Below are 17336 nucleotides of genomic sequence, written 5' to 3'. Positions count from 1 at the left end.
TATCTGTATCACTCAAGGAAAGAACCACAAGAACCACATAATTTATTTTATTTTTTTTTGCTTGTTGAGGTCGCACGAACCCAGGTTCGCTTGGGCGTGTCGATTCCTAATCGTGTTTTGTTGAAGAGTGACAGGAATCCCAAGAAAGAAGGGCTTGTCTAGCCTCCCCTTGTGTTTCTTTTCACTCATTGAGAGCGGACCGTGCACTTAGCGGCCGGCCAATCGACGTGAGGTGGGAAAAAGCAACCTTGGTGTGAGCGCAAGGCCGCCAAGGGGTGCGCCCGCAGAAAGGAGTAGAACTCGGGTGAAGAGAAGATCCTTCTCAAACGTGATTTTCAAGCGAAAGAAAACCTCAAGAATCCCAAGAACCCAAGTTCCTCGTGAACTTAAGAACCTCAAGACCCCAAGAACCCACGACTTCAGAATGATTGTCACTCGAAGCGGAATGGATACTTCGCTTGGAGGTGATGAGCATGAGAGAGGCGAAGAAGAATTTTCCCCACCAAGAGGTTTTTTTGACCCTTCCCCATCTACGACACCGATTGCACTAACTCCAATGGAGGAGTTGGAGCTGTTGTTTATGGAACGGAATTTACAATGCAAAGCAAGAAATGCCGCAAGAATGGCAGCCATAGAGCGTGAGCGCGAGCAAGCACGCTTGGAAGCCAAAGAACGACAAGCCAAATTTGATCATGAAGGCAAAGAAAGAAAAGCAGAAATGGAACGCAGACACGCAGAAAGAAAAGCAGAAATGGAACGTAGACACGCAGCAGAAGACGAAGCAGAAAGACAAGCAGCGAACAAAGCAAGACAAGCAGAATTTGATCGCGTGATCAAAGCAAGGAGGGAAGAGTTCTTGCGACTCTTTTCTCAAGTTTAGGCACAGATGCAAGAGAATCAGGAAAAGGAGACTCTCTCAGTCTCTTCTTCTCCAAAGCATGATAGACATGATTTGCATGATGATTTGAATGCCCATGATTTGCATGATGATTTGAATGATAAAGATGTGATTTCTCACAAGCATGATGAGTTGCATGAAGATGATGTGATTGTTCACAAGGATGATGTGTTTGTGGATGCTTTTTCTAGCGAAGCTAACCTCGTTGTAGATTTGATCAATCACGAAGAACCGATCTTGGCTTTCGAGTCGAGGTCCAAAGAACCCCCACAGGAGGATTCGATCATTCAGGAAGAACTGATCTTGGCTCCCGAGCCTAGGTCCAAAGAACCATCATAGGAAGTATTTTGTGTTCGCATGATTGATACGCACGCATTGTTCGAATGTTTCATTCATGATCGTTTCCTGTATTTTAGTCAACGTCCTTATGTGATCCCTTTTCCTAGGCATGACATATTGTATGTTGAGCACGTTTCGCTCATGAATGAGCACGAATGTATGCGGATTTTTCATGCAAAGCTGACTTCATTTTAAGCCCTAGCGTTTTTGCATCTGCCAGCAACCTCAGCGTTTTGCAGATCTATCGCGACAGAATCAGCCCTAGGATCAGCGTTTTCATTTTTCAGCGCGTCGTCGTCGCATCGTCGCCATCAACATTGTCACCGACATAGAGTCAGAATTCAGCAAATAGAAGATTTGCAGATTTCAGCCCATAGCGTTTTTGGACAGTAGTAGAAAGATTGCAGATTTCAGCCCTTAGGTCGATTTTGTCATCACCGTCGTCATCGTCGACATAGCCTAGACTTGCATCAGTCACATGCATACCATTTGTACCAGATTGTGCAATCAATAAGTAGACCACTCTCGCCGACGAGAGTGGGGCCTTTGGAGGAGGGTTTTACGTCTTTGGTGTCATATCTCTCTTCTCTCTCTATCTCTCAGTCTCATACATTTGTATGCACAGTGTCCATTCACTTTGTTGTGATCATAGCATTCTCTCACTAAGAACGGAAGGCTCTACCTTCCATAAGAACAAAAGGAACCTTGAGCACAATTCGGAGCACTCATCTTGAGCAAAGCGCAAACAATCATTCCGCTGCACCTAACAACGGGTATGGCATTTCCTAGGGGGAAAACCGTCGGGTTTCAAAAGCAGTTTAGTGAGGTGAGCGATAAGTTACCTGGAGGAGGCAACTCCAAAGGGAAGACCAAAGCAAGTCTCGTAGTACCTGGGCCTCTGAACAGAGGTACTTGGTTGTTGTCACGCCCAAATCAAGTTGGCGAAATGGGTCTCTCAAGGGATTAGTCATGGCCCTAAGAGTGTAGATAATTCTGGCCTCTCGTAGTCCAGAGGAAACTAGTGACAAAAGTGTCTACCTTTGGTTTCCGGGTGCATAGTCCTGGTCGTTCTTCTTCTATATTTTTTTGGTGTATGAGGGGAGCGGTTGGGCATGCCCTACCCGACTCCGAAAACAAAACAAAAAAGTCCTAACAAATCTAGAGAACCAAAATGAGCGCCAAGCTAGAAAGGACCGGTGCTCAAAAACGACCGACCGTCCAACACCAAGTGAAGATGACCGTAGTGGAGGTTGAAGCTGAAAATAACGGCCAAATAGCAAAATAAATTGCGGAAGTAGATAATGGAAGTGCAAAAGATGAGCGTATCATACCCATTGGCTACTTATGAAGCCGGCGGAGAGAGGTGGAGAAGAGCTACCACCCTTTGAAGCATAACACTCCAACCAAATGAGAAAGGTTGCCTAGGTTGAGAAGAAACCGGCAACACTCCAAGTCAAAAGGAACTGACATAGGAGGTGCTAAAGGGGCAAATGAAGAGGCTAAAGGGCAGTGCTAGCGCTAAGATCTCGGCCTAGGCATTGGGAGCGGCAAGGTTAGAAGTTATCCTAGTTCGAGGTGAGCCATCACGATCTGCTTCTTTTGACGACCATGCCATCTCCAATAACATCTACCACTTTATGTCCATGTCTTCTACAATAGCTAAATGTACCATTAGGTCGATTTTCATGGGTAGTAGTTTGGGGTGTCGTTTTTATTGGCAATGGAGAGGATTCGTAAACCCCAAGTCATAGACCAAGATGAAGGTAATCCAAGTATTCCAGCAATAAGAAGGGATCCAACTCAATTGTTAGTTAGAGGAAGATACATGAGGAGATTCAGCAACAAATGCAACAGCAGATGATGCATATGTGCACATGCAAACATGCAGGCTTTGTGGACAGGAATACAACGTTTTTTGATATGGCGATCAAGAGTTACCTTGCGACATCTCCCTGTGCTTCTGGGCCTTACGGTGCAGGTAGAGGTGCATATGGACCATATGACACTGGTGTTGGTGCTCTTTGGACCATATGGCATGGGTAGAGTGGTTCTGGGCCTTACAACACAGGGATGTTTGGTGCCGATGGAGCAGGGATGCCAAGACCCATGGGAGGGATGTATGGAGGTATGTCAAGATGCATGGATACCCTTATGGATATCCCACATGAGGATTAGGGAGTACTAGGATGCATAAGGAGTTATGTCTCAACCTTTGGGGCTACTTTTGCCACTGAACCTTGAAGGCGACCTTCTTTTGAGACCGAACATGTACAATTAGTTGACGGTTTGGGGGACATAGAAAGATTTCAAGGAAGGAGGCCAGAACGTAAAGTTGGATACTTTTTTAGGACTTTTGAGATGAAACGAAAGCTTTGGCACAGCTTTCTCAGGAGGCAACTTCAGGGAAGCTTCCAAAATCAGAAACGCTACCTCTTTCGAAGGGGAATGGGCGGCAGTGGTGGCTGACTTTATTGCTTCATGGACATGCACCAGGTACTTGGGTGGGATTCAAACAGTTGTTTGCGTCAGCCTGCCCTATGGTTGGCACCTGCTTATGAGGCACATACTCTCACAGTTTGGAAGCGCCCAGGGATGAAGAAGACCGACGCTCTTTTATTGTACAACCAGAGGTTTTGGAGTTCTTTTCTTCCCCTCGCTTCATTTTAGATGGTCTCTCTCGAGATGGAGCTATACTGTTGCGGTCTGCTTCTGGAGTCGGAAAGGTATTGCTTGAAGTAGAAGGTCGCGAGCATACAAGGGATGATGGCCCATGCACAGGACTATGCTTTGCTCATGGGATCATTGGCTTTTGTAGATGAGGAGTAAGGGAGAAGCCGTTGGATAGAGTTGAGGAAGTGTAGGAAGAAGGTGAAGAAGTTCCTTGTTTGACATCAGAAGAGAAGGCAGAGTGGGATAGTAAGTGGTGAAAGTGCTACACTTGTAGAGAGACCAATCATATTGCAGCGAAGTGCTTGATGCAAGGAAGAAAGTCCAGTGGACAAGGTGGAGACAGCGAAGGCAGTAGAGAGAGACAAGAAGAGAAGGGTTAGACTAAAGGAGGATTGATCTCAGATTTTAAGGGGATACCACAGGATAAAGAGGACGAGAGTACTGAGCTCTTCCAAGCGTAGGGCAAAGTACGAGATCAAGAGGCTCTGATTTTCTTTGACAACAGGGCCAAGGCTTCATCAGAAACGGGACAGAGGCTAACTTCATTTCATCAGTGATAATAATGTATGTGTTTGTGGGCGTTTGCATGCTCCTTTATATAATATATACATCTGAGGCTTACATGGCAGAAAACCTTAGTAAAAGTCTGTGTCATGATGATGGCATATAAAAACCCCTTTTATGCTGTGGTTCTAAAGTTGTGTCTAGCTGATAAGGAAAGAGACAACAGCTTGCAATGCAAAGCAAGGCAATCATTGGTTGCTGCAGCTGTGAGTGAAGGGGTAGCAAAAATTTTCTCTCTTAACAAAAGCCTCAGGCAGGCCAGCAAGTAGTGTCTCTGGAGAATTGAAAGATATCAATATGGAGAGCTGTCTCTGAGCTGCTTTGCTTTAAGGTTTCTTTCCTTTGTTTGGTTCTGCGTTTTCTAAAGAAATGCCTGTTATGAATGAATAAGGCCCATGTCCCAGCTGTTTACAATTTTGCAGGGTTTGCGAAGGTCCTTACTCCTTGAAAATCGTGGGTTTGAGAACCTGGTGGTGTCCAGTCCAGTCACGGATGGAGACAAGCCCTTCATATCAGTCGCTTACAGCACAGTTCTTTCTCCAATAACATTAGATAAGGGAGAGTCTTGGAGAGGTGCGCAGATTCTGCTTCCAGATGTGAATTAAGGAAGCTGTGAGCTTCGATACAATGCTGTAGAATGAGTTTGATGATCGGCTGGTTATCCAAACTAGCCTGACTTCAGGGGCCCTCACCAAGCCGAGTTTCACTTTACAAGGTGGCTTCACTGGTTTTGGTCGACTTTTTCTTTGCTTTTTGATATAGTTTCTAACATTGTCATGTTGATGCAGGTTTCTTCACATGTATAGTGTCGTATCGATCCAGATTTAAGGCTGTGATACCATGACGACGCCCCATTATCATGCACCTGCCGCATTTTCATCAAAAAAGCAGCCCTTTCTCTCAGCAGTCCTATGAGCACTTAATATCAGTCTACTCTTGTAAGTAATCAAAGTGAGAGTATGCGGGAAAAGAGCTGATTGTAGAGAAAACCGATGAGAATTTCTCTTATCTCAACAATGCACCTTGTTGTTTGTGCAATCAATCAATCAATCTCTCTCTCTCTCTCTCTCTCTCTCTCTCCCCCCCCCCCATCGCCTACAGTACTTGTGCAAGCCCTGCATCTTATTGGTTTACAATAGATGGCTTCTAAGTTTCATATCTGCTACATTGAAGGACAAAATACGTTAATGTCTTCCAAAGTTCTTGGCCTAATAGCGCTACTGGCACATGCCAATAAACCATTCAGCTCAGCTATGGAAAATGTAGCTTGCAGTGCCAATTCGTTTCAAAGAATTACAGCTTTGTGTCACAACTATGCTTACTTTTGTGAGAGCAATCAGCTAAGGGAGCATGCTTGCTTCGAGTGGTGAATGCAAGGCTCAAGCGCTCTGATAAATTTGTGTGTGTGTGTGTGTGTGTGTGTACATTTCTCCTCTTGGCCCTTAAAGAAATTGTACCTAAAGGAGTGCGGATGGTGAAAAACTGGCTTGAATGTGTGTGTGTGTGTGTGTGTGTGAGAGAGAGAGAGACTTTCCTTGTACATCTTTTTGGTGGGTTTTCCTCTCTTTGTGGTTTCCCACAGAAAGTTAAATCAAATTGATTTACAAAAAAGTGTGTGTGTGTGTGTGTGTGTGTGTGTGAGAGAGAGAGAGAGAGAGAGAGAGAGAGAGATTGACACATGTATTGCCATGAGCACTTACTAAAGATTACCATAGTTTGATTCGCCATAGGTGTCCAGTTTGGATGCAAATAATGGGATCTTCACGCACATGGAAACACTTCCTACCTCTTTGGTTGTTCATTTAGGATAAGTGATATGTCCCCCCAACTTGGGCACTAATTCCAATAGATTTTGTGTGCTTTGGGATGCAAATAAGTCCACATCTACAAGAATCACGGTCAATTCTAGTGATCCAGTGGTAGGAAGAGACTCACGGTCAATTCTAGTGATCCAGTGGTAGGAAGAGACTCCTTGAATCATTAAATTATCCTCCAATTACTAAACAAGGAAACTCTTTTGAGCAAGATTGGCACTCTCTCTTGTAGATGACAAGGATAGTTCCATGACATCCAAGGTAAAGCTCAGACGGTGATTCATACATATGTAAATTGTCTTTCAAAGAAAGTGTAGAGGGCATCGTCATTCTTACATTGCTTGGAAGAGAGCTCGTCATCTAAAGAATTTCAAGGATGGAGGAAGGCAAATACCCTTTTTCTCCCATGATAGGACCTTTGGTGACATTGGCAAGGTCCTCAATTTTATGCCACTTTAATTATGCTTTTGAAGATGAAGACTTTTGAGAGACCATAAAGCTTCAATGTGTCTCTGCGTGCCTCCAAAAGTTGTATCATCAATGGCTAGCCTTCGGTCTAAAGAAGCTTCAAAAACATGGAAAACGAGAACCCAGCATGCAAAGTTCCCGCATTAGTGTGGTAATGTCCTCATCCACCTTGAGAGAGATGCTTCCCAATTGAGTCATCAAACTCTAAATATAATTAGTATGAGATGCTAGAGGAATTTGATGCTCTTTCAAGCTTGGAGAACTCAATTCTAGTCTTATATAGAAGAGTCATAAATATAGTTTCTTTTGGAGGGGTAGCCCTCAATTGGTGTTAGGTTCTCTCTCTCTCTCTCTCTCTCTCTCATATCAATACATGCATGCAGATGTGATTCATCTAGAAATTGTTATGTAAATCTTGCATGTCGCTAGATCGTGAATGGGTGCCACAAGAGTTCACCAAAGGTGCTTGGGTATACATGCAACCATTTATGATAGTTCCTACCATGTCAACTAGTGGAAATTTAAACCACCATTAGAGGGGAGGCTTCATGGTTCCAAGAATTTCAAGGACAAGGGGATTGTAGCTATTGTTTTCTCAATCTCAAAAGGATGCATTGCAACAACCTACTCGAAAGGCATTTCCACCACATTGAATACCTTCCTGGCAATGAGGGGTTTCTTTTGGTGTCACAAGGGTCTTTCATACCTACAATTGTGTTTCTACTTGCTTGTGTAGTCATTTTTTTCATCTAGATTGGTGAAAGAGCAACCACTTCATAGCCTTGAGAACATTCAAAGCACTACATACAGATTTTAGAGCGATAGTTTTCTTTCACTCACCCGCATATGTCATCCCCACTACTACACATAATTATGGTAGACTTGAACCTATCCAAGTCTTGTCTTTGTTAAGTGTGGAGTGGCATGAGCCAGAATTGCAGTCGGTAGCATCTTTGAAGCAAAAGATGGTATGAGATGTCCAAAGCTCCTTGAAATATGATAAGAGCTTCTTGATTTGTAGCCTTGACTTGGTGCTTTCCTATTCATTGTTTTGTGCATGTGCTTAAAAAAACTTGCTTCTTTTGAAACTACCACAACGTTTATGTGCAAGAATGTGCACTACAAGGACTCAAGGAGGCTATGAGGAGAGAAGAGGCTAGCCCTTTTTTGGAAAGAGGGACGTTATAAAAGGTAGCCACCTACCTCTTTTTCATTTTTCACCTACACTTTCTTTTGAGCTCATTTAGTGCTAGCTTTTACACACTCTGAACATGGCCACATCTGTAGCCTTTGCAAGCGTCTCTCCACTCACACCCATCCCTCTATCACAATGCACCCTCTTCCTAAACACATTGAGAATGGTGTGTGTGTGTGTGTGGTGTGGGGGGGGGGGGGGGGGGGGGGGGGGGGGGGTGTGGGTTAGTGTATGGGTGGTAATGCTTTCTTCACTTGTGTCCCAGAACTTGGCTCTATCATTGACCTCAAGAGCAACAAATTTCTCAAAATTGTGGCATGCACGGAGGAGCACATCTTCAAGTATGTGGTAGCTATTCCACCACACACAAGGATTTGGGTGTCATAGAATTTTTAAGTTTTATTCACCAAGGATATTGCCCATATTCAAAGAGAATAACTTGCTTTCAAGAAATTTCTGGTGAGATGGGTACTTCTTTGATGAGCGGATTCAAGTGGTGGTAGCATTGAAGAAGCATGAAGACATATTGGGGCCATGAAGAACCTCTTACAACATGTCTGGCCGAGAGATTTTGGTGTTAAGCCATGTCCCCCCCCCCCCCCCCCCCCCCCCCCCCAAAAAAAAAAAACCATCTCACACCAAGACTAACATGAATGCTTAACTGTGTGAGTTTTGGAAAATGAAATTGCACTATAAACGGGCACTAATCGTTTACATCATGTAAGGGTACAAAACATAGGGCGGTCAATCACAAAGAAGATGCAACTTATAATTGCTCAAACCCTTGCCTCGATCTACATGCCATATTTGTCCCCTCAGGCTGGATAGTCACTCTCTTGGCATGGATGGACAAAAATTTAGTATCCTCTAGTAGACCTATAGGTGTGCGTTAGTAGGTTACTATGCAGCATCTAAATTGATGGCTTGTATGCAATCTTCTATGTCATAGCTATGCAACAAATGGAGCTTGATGCCTCTCCATGATCCAATGTTCTTACTTCCTTCGCAATGTTAGACAATCACGCACTCTCCATGGCGAACTAACAAGCAAACCCCATGTGGTATCTAGTTGAATGCCTCCTTTAAAATATTTGGACTACACAACACCCCCATCATGATGGGTATTTTTAAATTGCACCCTGTAGCTCGGCAATGGGAGTTCTCCATGCCCTAGGTGCTGAAATTTTTGAGTGATCCATATTTTTCAATAAAAAATGCTCGATGCACAAATAAGATACAATGTGACCATAATCAAGAAATGAATAATACTTTTAAAGCATGTAATGTGTGTTGTTACTCACCATGTAAAGTGTGATGTTGCTCTCCTCCCAAGATAGAGTGAATGCCTTTCTGAACTCCATGAGCACTGGAAATATTGTTTATAATGCTCCTTTGTGGTGCTAATAAGAAAGCCATCTTTTTGTCAAGGGTTGGCCATAATTGCTTGTGTTGGTTTGCAAGCTTGGCATTTGCAAAGCTTCCTAAGCACTTCATTAAAAGTTTGCTCACTAGCATTTATGTTGTTCTTCCTCCTAAAAGCTAAAAGTAAGCATTCAGATTCAACCTTCTTTGGGCTTTCTGACCCTCATGACAGAGGGAGGATCAAACATTTGTAAAACGAGCTTGGAGCATGAGGCTAAGATGAAAGAAGAGGAACAACACAGAAGTAGTGGTGATGGTAGACATGATAGCAAAAGTGAATGTGATAGTCAACACGATGGCAAAAATCACAGAAGAGATAATGATGAAGATTACAGTAGACATGATCAACATGAAAATGGAGATCGCGATGGACATGATCTAGATGAGATAAGGTACGAAAGACAAAGAGACCATGATAGAGAGGATGAATAAAGAAGGGATCATAGCCACCAGGATGGTGATCGAAGGACTCAAGAGATCATGATGATCGCAAGGATAGATACAAGCAATGACAATGATGATAAACGCAGTGACCGGATCATGAGGGATCAAGATGATAGAAACCCTAGCTCTTCAAAAGGGCATCAACCACAAGAACTTAAGCTATGCAATGTTTACTGAGGTAGGGTTTCAAATGTCATGGAATACGGCTACTTTATGTAGCTTCTAGGCTTTTGTGATCAAAAGGAATGGATTGTGCATGTGTTGCAAATTACCACAAATATGATCAAGAGGTATGGGTTAAGGTTGTTTCCATGATGGGAATAAAATTAGCCCTTCCATGAGGGAGGTGCACCAAAAGATAGGGCAATATATTCTAATGATGAAAAGAAGCTCTTTGGATGAGGAATCTAATCCCTCTTGTATGATTCAGCCTTCAACATGATCAAAGGGCTTTTTGGGATTATCATCACAGATTAGAATGAAAATGGCCCTTCTAGGCAACCACTAAAGAGAACGAGTTTTGCTTGAGAGATGAGAAGCTAAGCAACTACTAGTGTCAGGGGTCTTGGATGTGAGGTATTACCCCAGTTGGAGCAGTCCATGAGAACCAGGTTTAAGTTGTGATTGGAGAAACCAATTCAAAGAAAACAATAGAGACTACACAATATCTAGCAAAAGCAGGGGTGCACAACAAAACGAAAGATTGGCTGCACACAATCTCAAAGAGTGGCCACAATGTCTGTGGTCAAGAGGGTTTCAAAAGAATTTGGGTGCATCCTTGTTCAAGAACGGGCCCCGAGACAGTAATCAAGTATATGACAGATGGAATACGTCTCAGAATATTGCTCGTGGATAGCCAGCTCTTCGCGCATTTTGTCATCATGCTTGATGAAGCACATGAAAGGACAATACACACTGATGGACTCTATGGGCTGCCGAAGGACCTAGTAACATGGCATAAAGGTTTGCGTCCTTTAGTCACCTCAGCTACACTTGGATGCTGAGAAGATTTCTGGGCACTTTTCTAGATGTTGCACCTATTACTATTACGCGGATACATTAAATTGAGCCAGAAGGTGATATCCTTCTCTTTTCAACTGAAGAGGACAAGAAGAAGTATAGTGTACCAGATTTTGTATGAGAGAATAAAGGGGTTGGGTCCCAATGTTCCAGAGTTGCTTATACTCCCAGTTTATAGTGCCTTTCCTAGTGAAATATAGACGAGAACTTTTTGATCGAGCACCAACAAGGAAAGTGTGGCTCCAACCAACATTGGAAAGGCATTTTTAATCATCAATGGAATCTAATGTCCCTTTTAGATCCAAGTTTTGCTAAGCCAAATGTCTATAATCCCAAGCTTGGGTTAGATTCACTTCTCATTATACCCATTTCTCAAGCCTCTACAAAGCAAAGCCCCAAGCAGGCAGAACAAGTCCAGGAAAGTGTTGTCTCTTGTACGCTGAGAGCATGCACAAGAATGAAATAAGATGTTACAACGAACTGTGCCTGAAATTCAAAGAATAAATCTGGCAATACAACTTTGCATCTGAAGGCTGTGTATTACTGATTCATTGACTTTCAATTTTTTTGGATCTACGGCCTCCACAATCTACATGCTCTAATATCGGCTATGGAACAACTCTATACTTTAGGTGCCTATGTGTCATCGCAGATTGGTCCACAACAGATGTGCCGACCTCTTGCCCTTTGTGCTACAACACGCTTCAACTCTATTCATGATAAAATTTGTAAATCGACAATGGGAGCTTCTACAAATTGACAGACAAAACCCTATGTCAACAAGTTGTAAAGGTTCGTTATTTGGATTCATATGCATTTGCTTGGATCACACAACCAAACTACGGGGCAAAGGCACAACTTGTGTTTCTTGTAATTTCCAAGGAGACACAGTGCCGACCCTCCACAATAGTTATGTATGGCCACTTCTGTTTTGCATGACTTCACTATATGGTCTTTAGTTTGCGTCATTTCCTCATTGCATGAAGAGACGTTTAACTAGTCACAAGGTTTTTTGTAGTTTGAAAAACAATGTTCTTTGCCTTGCACTGTCGTACAGGATGCCTACTCAATTACCAAGTCAATATTTCAATTAATTTTTCTCCATTTCTCTAAGCAAGACTAGTTTTTCCTAATGTATTGCTATAATGGATTTGGAGAAGATATTTTCAAAGTGGATGCTACTATTGTGGAAGTGTAAATTGAGAGAACTCTTTTCCAAGTTGTGGAGATTCTTCGAAAAGGAGGGGAAGGCTATCGTTTTGATATGATCATAGGTGTAGGCGCTTTTATGTTGAGCTTTTGGGCTATGTTTATGAGTGAAGTGGGCTTGTCAAATTGCTTTTGAAGCGACGACTGCCCTCCAATCTTTGAGGGACTCTATATTAGTGTTTGGTTTTCATGAATTTTCTTGATGCTATTGTTAAATGCTCTACTTCTTAGTTGTGTGCAAGACATGAAGAAGATTGCATTCAAGCTGTTGTTGAGGTGGAGCCTCGAGAGGATATCATGAAACTGTCAAATAGGAATTTCAGCATTTGTCTCCTAAATGTATCAGCATGGGAATAATCCTGAATCACCCAAATCATTAGGGCTCACAATAGTTGATATCCTAAGAATAAAAAAGTAATCTAGGCAAGACTTCACTAGCTTGATCCCGAGATATGAATATAAATCAACACATGACCACTAGCTTGATCCGCAGATATGACAAACGTTACATGAATAATCTTAACCTTCTTGCTCAGATGAGAGGCATGGGGAGGACTTCTGACTTCTTACAAACTTACACTTCGGTGGTAATGTAGGCTCTCCTCTTCCCTCCTTGAAGGTGTCTCTTGGTTATTGCAAGTCCTCTTCTCCACCCTCTTCTTCTTGACACATTTTTGAAAGATTGCACAAACTCGTACTATGGCTGCTCAGAATTTCACAAGCCCAATTATGATTTATGTTCACCGCTATCATTAGTTCAAAAAACAGAAGTTGGCTTACCCTACTTCGGCTCTATGCGAAGGAATTATAAGCAAAACAAGCTTCTGTTCACCTTCTTCTTGAGCTCAACTTCGCAATTCCTTCTTCAGTATGTATCCTTTCTTGCTCTATAAAGCAAACAAAGGATATGCACACAAAGCAAGTCCAACTACTTGGCACACACCTTCTCTTGACTATTCAATTTATTATGAGCAGAGACTAAGAGAGTTGGGTGGTTAAGAGACTAGAGAAGCGAAGCGAGCTTCTACATGTGAACTAGTAGTAGTAGTAGGAAAGCACGCAGATGCCTTGAGCAGTAGATAACATTGTTCGTCTGTGCTGGGTGATTCCTTTTTCTCCTATCAACGGTAATGCCTTACTGCTTCAGGAAAAACGTGGTTCTCAATGGTGGCACTCGCACTATGTTCCGTTGTTACTCGGACGCTTATGTTTCAGGCATAGTAGTCCTTCAGCGTATGTTCGCTCTGGTATGATTTCAATAAAGTGTTGATATTGAGAGAGAGAGAGAGAGAGAGAGAGAGAGAGAGAGAGAGAGAGAGAGAGAGAGAGAGAGAGAGAGAGAGAGAGAGAGAGAGAGAATGAGAGAGAATGAAATGAAATGTAATATTAACGTCTTCAAAAGGCCAAAATGACCTATGAGACCAAAAGGTTACATATGGTGAATCTAATCACAAAAAGTACAAAGAATTGAAAAGAAAATAGTGGGTAGGGGTGGGGTGAAAGCTTGATACAAAGGGAATAGAAAGGGTGAGCTGATACAATGGAGCTCTCTGACAGTCGAAGCATCATATAAATATACATCAGTATCCAAAAGGCTATAGAGATTCAATGTCCTCCAACGTAGGCACTCTGTCTTCAAATGAAATAAAATGAAATGAAATGATATATTAACGTCTTCAAAAGGCCAAAATGACCTATGAGACCAGATCGTTTCAATGTAATGTGGATCTGATACAAAGTCAGAATAACAAAATGAAATGACAAAATGATGAAATATAAATACTATGAAAAAGAGAGTCTTAACGTCGTAGGAAACTATTCCGAGAGACCTTGAAGATCTAAGGGGACAAGTCTGACAGCATTCCAACAAAATACAAAAATCACGATCTATCATTAACCAAATCATTAAGATTGCAACAGAACTATCTAAACTGGTCTAATAACACTTTTCTCTAGTCAAAATGACATAAAGTGAAGCTTTAAGCACTCAAAATTGAAGATATAGCTCGTAGACACTTAGTCATGAATCATCAAAGAACTTGCAATGCTTACACAGAGAGAGAGAGAGCGCAATACATAGTTTTGACCGGCTAGCAGAGAAATGATCTACAGAGGAACATGGTCAGAAGGTTTCACAGTAAGGATTACATGATACTAAATCAAATTGTAAAGCTTCAAAACTTGACATTGCGCACCCTAAGTTCATTCCAAAAAAGGCTGAAGATACTGACTTTACACTCAATGAGTACAGGCAAGATATTACGAGCAACACTTGACTGACGGTTGAGAGAATCGACCACTGGTCCTTCCTAGTCATACAAATGATACTGGAAGAGGCCAGCAACGGGAAGTCTGTGTTTGCACTAATATATGCAACAGCCCACTCCAGGCACTAATATATACAACATCCCACTCCAGGTTAAATTAGCTGGCTCGATCATAATATTCCTCAGCCCCTTCACAACTATCAGCCATGCTATTAAGGCCATAATCATACGCCTCATGTTCTGGAGGTCTGAAAGGCCTCTATGACAGCTTGTGCTCTTTCTTCTATCTCCTTCAGATACTCTAACACAACCCGTTGTTGGTATGATCCACTCTCTTGCATAACAAACATAAAATGCACAAGAAATGGGTTTACTGCCAAGTGATGAATGTATTCAACTGAGTAAACATTTTACGCATCATCACAATAGGATGGAATCATGTTCAAGTCTCTGGGATGCACAACCCGTGCTGTGTGAATCCATTCAAAAATATGTCTTGATTTCTTATGAAACGTAGAGAAAACTCACCGTGCGCATGTCAACTCGCTCCACCCTCTTTTTCATGACCTTGAACAGCTCTTCTGGCTCAATCTGGCCACCTCCATAGACAAGGCCACTCCTTATCAAACCTTCCCAGTTCTCCTCATCAGCTGAAAAAGAGAGAGTTTATTACTCTTTGAACATCAATATGAAATTCTAGAACGTCTTCTATTTTGGTTCACTGATACTACTAATCCTTGACCAGAAACAATACTAAAATGAACCCCTGCAGAGGGGAGAGTTCAAGAGACAGGGTGCCTTCAAACTAGAGCACTAGGCAAGTCGAGTTAAAAGGGCCCGAGGTTATGCCAAGGCGACAACCTCTGGCCTCTCTACTTTGTGTTTGGTAAAAATCCCTGCGATGTGCAACAGAGGGCCATAAGCTATACGGAGAGAAAATAGGAACCCACCCACACCCCATTCCATGACAGCCAGCCTTAGAGAGAGGACTGTTGTTAGAGGCTTGGACACTCCAAGCGAGAAATCAATAGCAACACACGATTAGAAATTGCAAAATCATTGAACTTTAGAGAGAGAGAGAGAGAGAGAGAGAGAGAGAGAGAGAGAGAGAGAGAGAGAGAGAGAGAGAGACGACACGGTGGAGTTCCTTGTTTATTGCATTTTTACCTTCAAAAGTAGACTTTTTTGTGATTCCAAATGCAAACAAGCACTTCAACAAATAAATTAGTGATGAATAACTCTAGAATCTAATCATTTACCTAAACCTACTCCTACACATTATATGGGATTTTGCATCTATGGTAGAAAAACGCTTCACTGCCGCACACATACTAGCAAACACTTTTAGCACCTCACAAGTCACTCAGCCACCAACAACTACTCTAATCTACAACTAATACTAAAAATCCTAACTAAATCTGCCTAGTTGCATACCCTCGGCAAGACACATGCTTCCTAGCTATCCACTTGATTTTGGAATAACCTCTTCCAGATCTACTTAAGAAAGATTCTTTCTTTAGCCAAAACTAAATCAAGCAACCATCACACGAGTGCTAGTAGGAATACTTACCTAAGTCCTTATGTCCCCGGCAATGGCGCCAATGTTGCGGGAGCAAATCACACCACCTATAAAGTGCATGCAACACAACCTAGATCAACATAATGTCAATTGAGGACACAGATGACATGATAGGCGCACGGAGGCAATTTCTTTATCTTATCAGGCTGAGACCATCCTACACATACAACACTATGAAAGGCCAACTAAACCACAATCTAGAATCTCACTGCTCCCAACTACACCACGTACCCATATACACACAACGGAAGGAAACCCATCAAACCATGCCAAAATCATACAAAACTTAAGGAACACCATCCCCTCACTAGCATACACCTGTCCCAAAGCCTCTACACTCAACCCCTCACTCTAAACCCATCTGTGAAAAATACGTATAAAGATAGAGCAGAATTCTGAAATGCCCAAAACTAAAATCTGTGAGTACCTATGCATAGCTTATGTTTCCATGATTCTAATGACTACTTGCATGAAAAAAACTAACATCATTAGATATACTTACGACCACAAATAGCTCGTAGATGTGCGAGCAAGTTCGCTCCATTCTGTGAGGAATGCTTGGCATTGTCGTGTAGCTCTCGTGGAGCCTAGCATGATGGTATTGTCGATTCTCTAATGTGATGAATGAGCAGGGAGTAGCTCCAAGATGAAGCTCACGCTCTCTCTCTTCCCCTCTCACACATTGTCAACAGCAGCTTAAAACTTAGATTATGATAAAAGTTCTCTATACAAAATGACCAAGATACCTTATATACTAAGGCTACCATAGGTTAAACCTAAAATAGAGTTCAAGGGGTAAAATGGCTTTGTATTTACAATCTGGGAGTGCCCTTCCACCCCGGCTTCTACAACTAGACTAGCTACTTATTACAAATGATGTTTATAACCATAATCCTCAGCATTCCATAACTCTCAGAAAATAAGGCCTTGTTGAGCTATGTTGTGTTGTTGACCCAATGGTCAACACTCCCCCCCTCCAATTTCATGTCATCCCTGACATGACCTAGTTGTCGATGTCAGTGCGGTCTTTGTTGTTGTTTTGCTGATGTAAAGAAAGTATAGGCTATAGCCTTTGCATGAGCTCGTCTTGTTTGTCCAATCCGACGTACATATTCTTCACATGATTCAAGAAAATCATAAGTTATGACAAATGTATGTCAATTTTGTGTCTTTCTCATTGTCAGAAACAACCTTTACAATTTGTAGAATTGAATGATTAGCTTTTAGATCTTGTGAACCAATGACAACTTTGTAAGGATTCTGTAGAAATTGTATGGATAAACCTTCAACTTCTTTAGGCCAAGTTGCACTCCAATGCAAAGTTTGTCTGTCAAGCCGAATCTAGGAGATAATTTTTTTGATTTGAGGTTCAAGACCCATGTCCAGCATTCGATTTGCTTTATCAAGGACAAGATATGTAACCCTGTGGAGGTTGGTTTGTCTACCA

The 17336-nt window shown here is 42.2% G+C and overlaps 2 protein-coding genes and 2 pseudogenes across 2 annotated transcripts; 3 read left to right on the top strand and 1 right to left on the bottom strand.

The window, feature by feature from the left end:
* Nucleotides 1–4866: 4866 nt before the first annotated feature.
* Nucleotides 4867–5764, top strand: LOC147417126 (uncharacterized). Its single transcript, XM_086507840.1, has 3 exons — nt 4867–5044; nt 5154–5186; nt 5260–5764. Exons 1-3 carry the CDS (start codon nt 4867–4869, stop codon nt 5313–5315), a joined length of 267 nt encoding a protein of 88 aa, XP_086363966.1. The 3' UTR covers nt 5316–5764.
* A 3568-nt stretch (nt 5765–9332) lies between these two features.
* On the top strand, nt 9333–10403 carry LOC147417125 (uncharacterized; annotated as a pseudogene).
* Nucleotide 10404: 1 nt separating this feature from the next.
* On the top strand, nt 10405–11381 carry LOC147417124 (putative pre-mRNA-splicing factor ATP-dependent RNA helicase DEAH5 pseudogene; annotated as a pseudogene).
* A 2766-nt stretch (nt 11382–14147) lies between these two features.
* LOC147417123 (uncharacterized) lies at nt 14148–15271 on the bottom strand. Its single transcript, XM_086507867.1, has 3 exons — nt 15172–15271; nt 14835–14960; nt 14148–14644 (listed from the first exon to the last, which is right to left on the bottom strand). Exons 1-3 carry the CDS (start codon nt 15269–15271, stop codon nt 14544–14546), a joined length of 327 nt encoding a protein of 108 aa, XP_086363993.1. The 3' UTR covers nt 14148–14543.
* Nucleotides 15272–17336: the final 2065 nt, after the last annotated feature.

The sequence above is a fragment of the Adiantum capillus-veneris genome, unplaced genomic scaffold, assembly GCF_014529385.1.
Source record: "Adiantum capillus-veneris isolate H3 unplaced genomic scaffold, ASM1452938v2 Hic_scaffold_325, whole genome shotgun sequence".
Taxonomy (NCBI): Eukaryota; Viridiplantae; Streptophyta; class Polypodiopsida; order Polypodiales; family Pteridaceae; genus Adiantum; species Adiantum capillus-veneris.
This window is presented reverse-complemented; position numbering and strand designations above follow the sequence as displayed.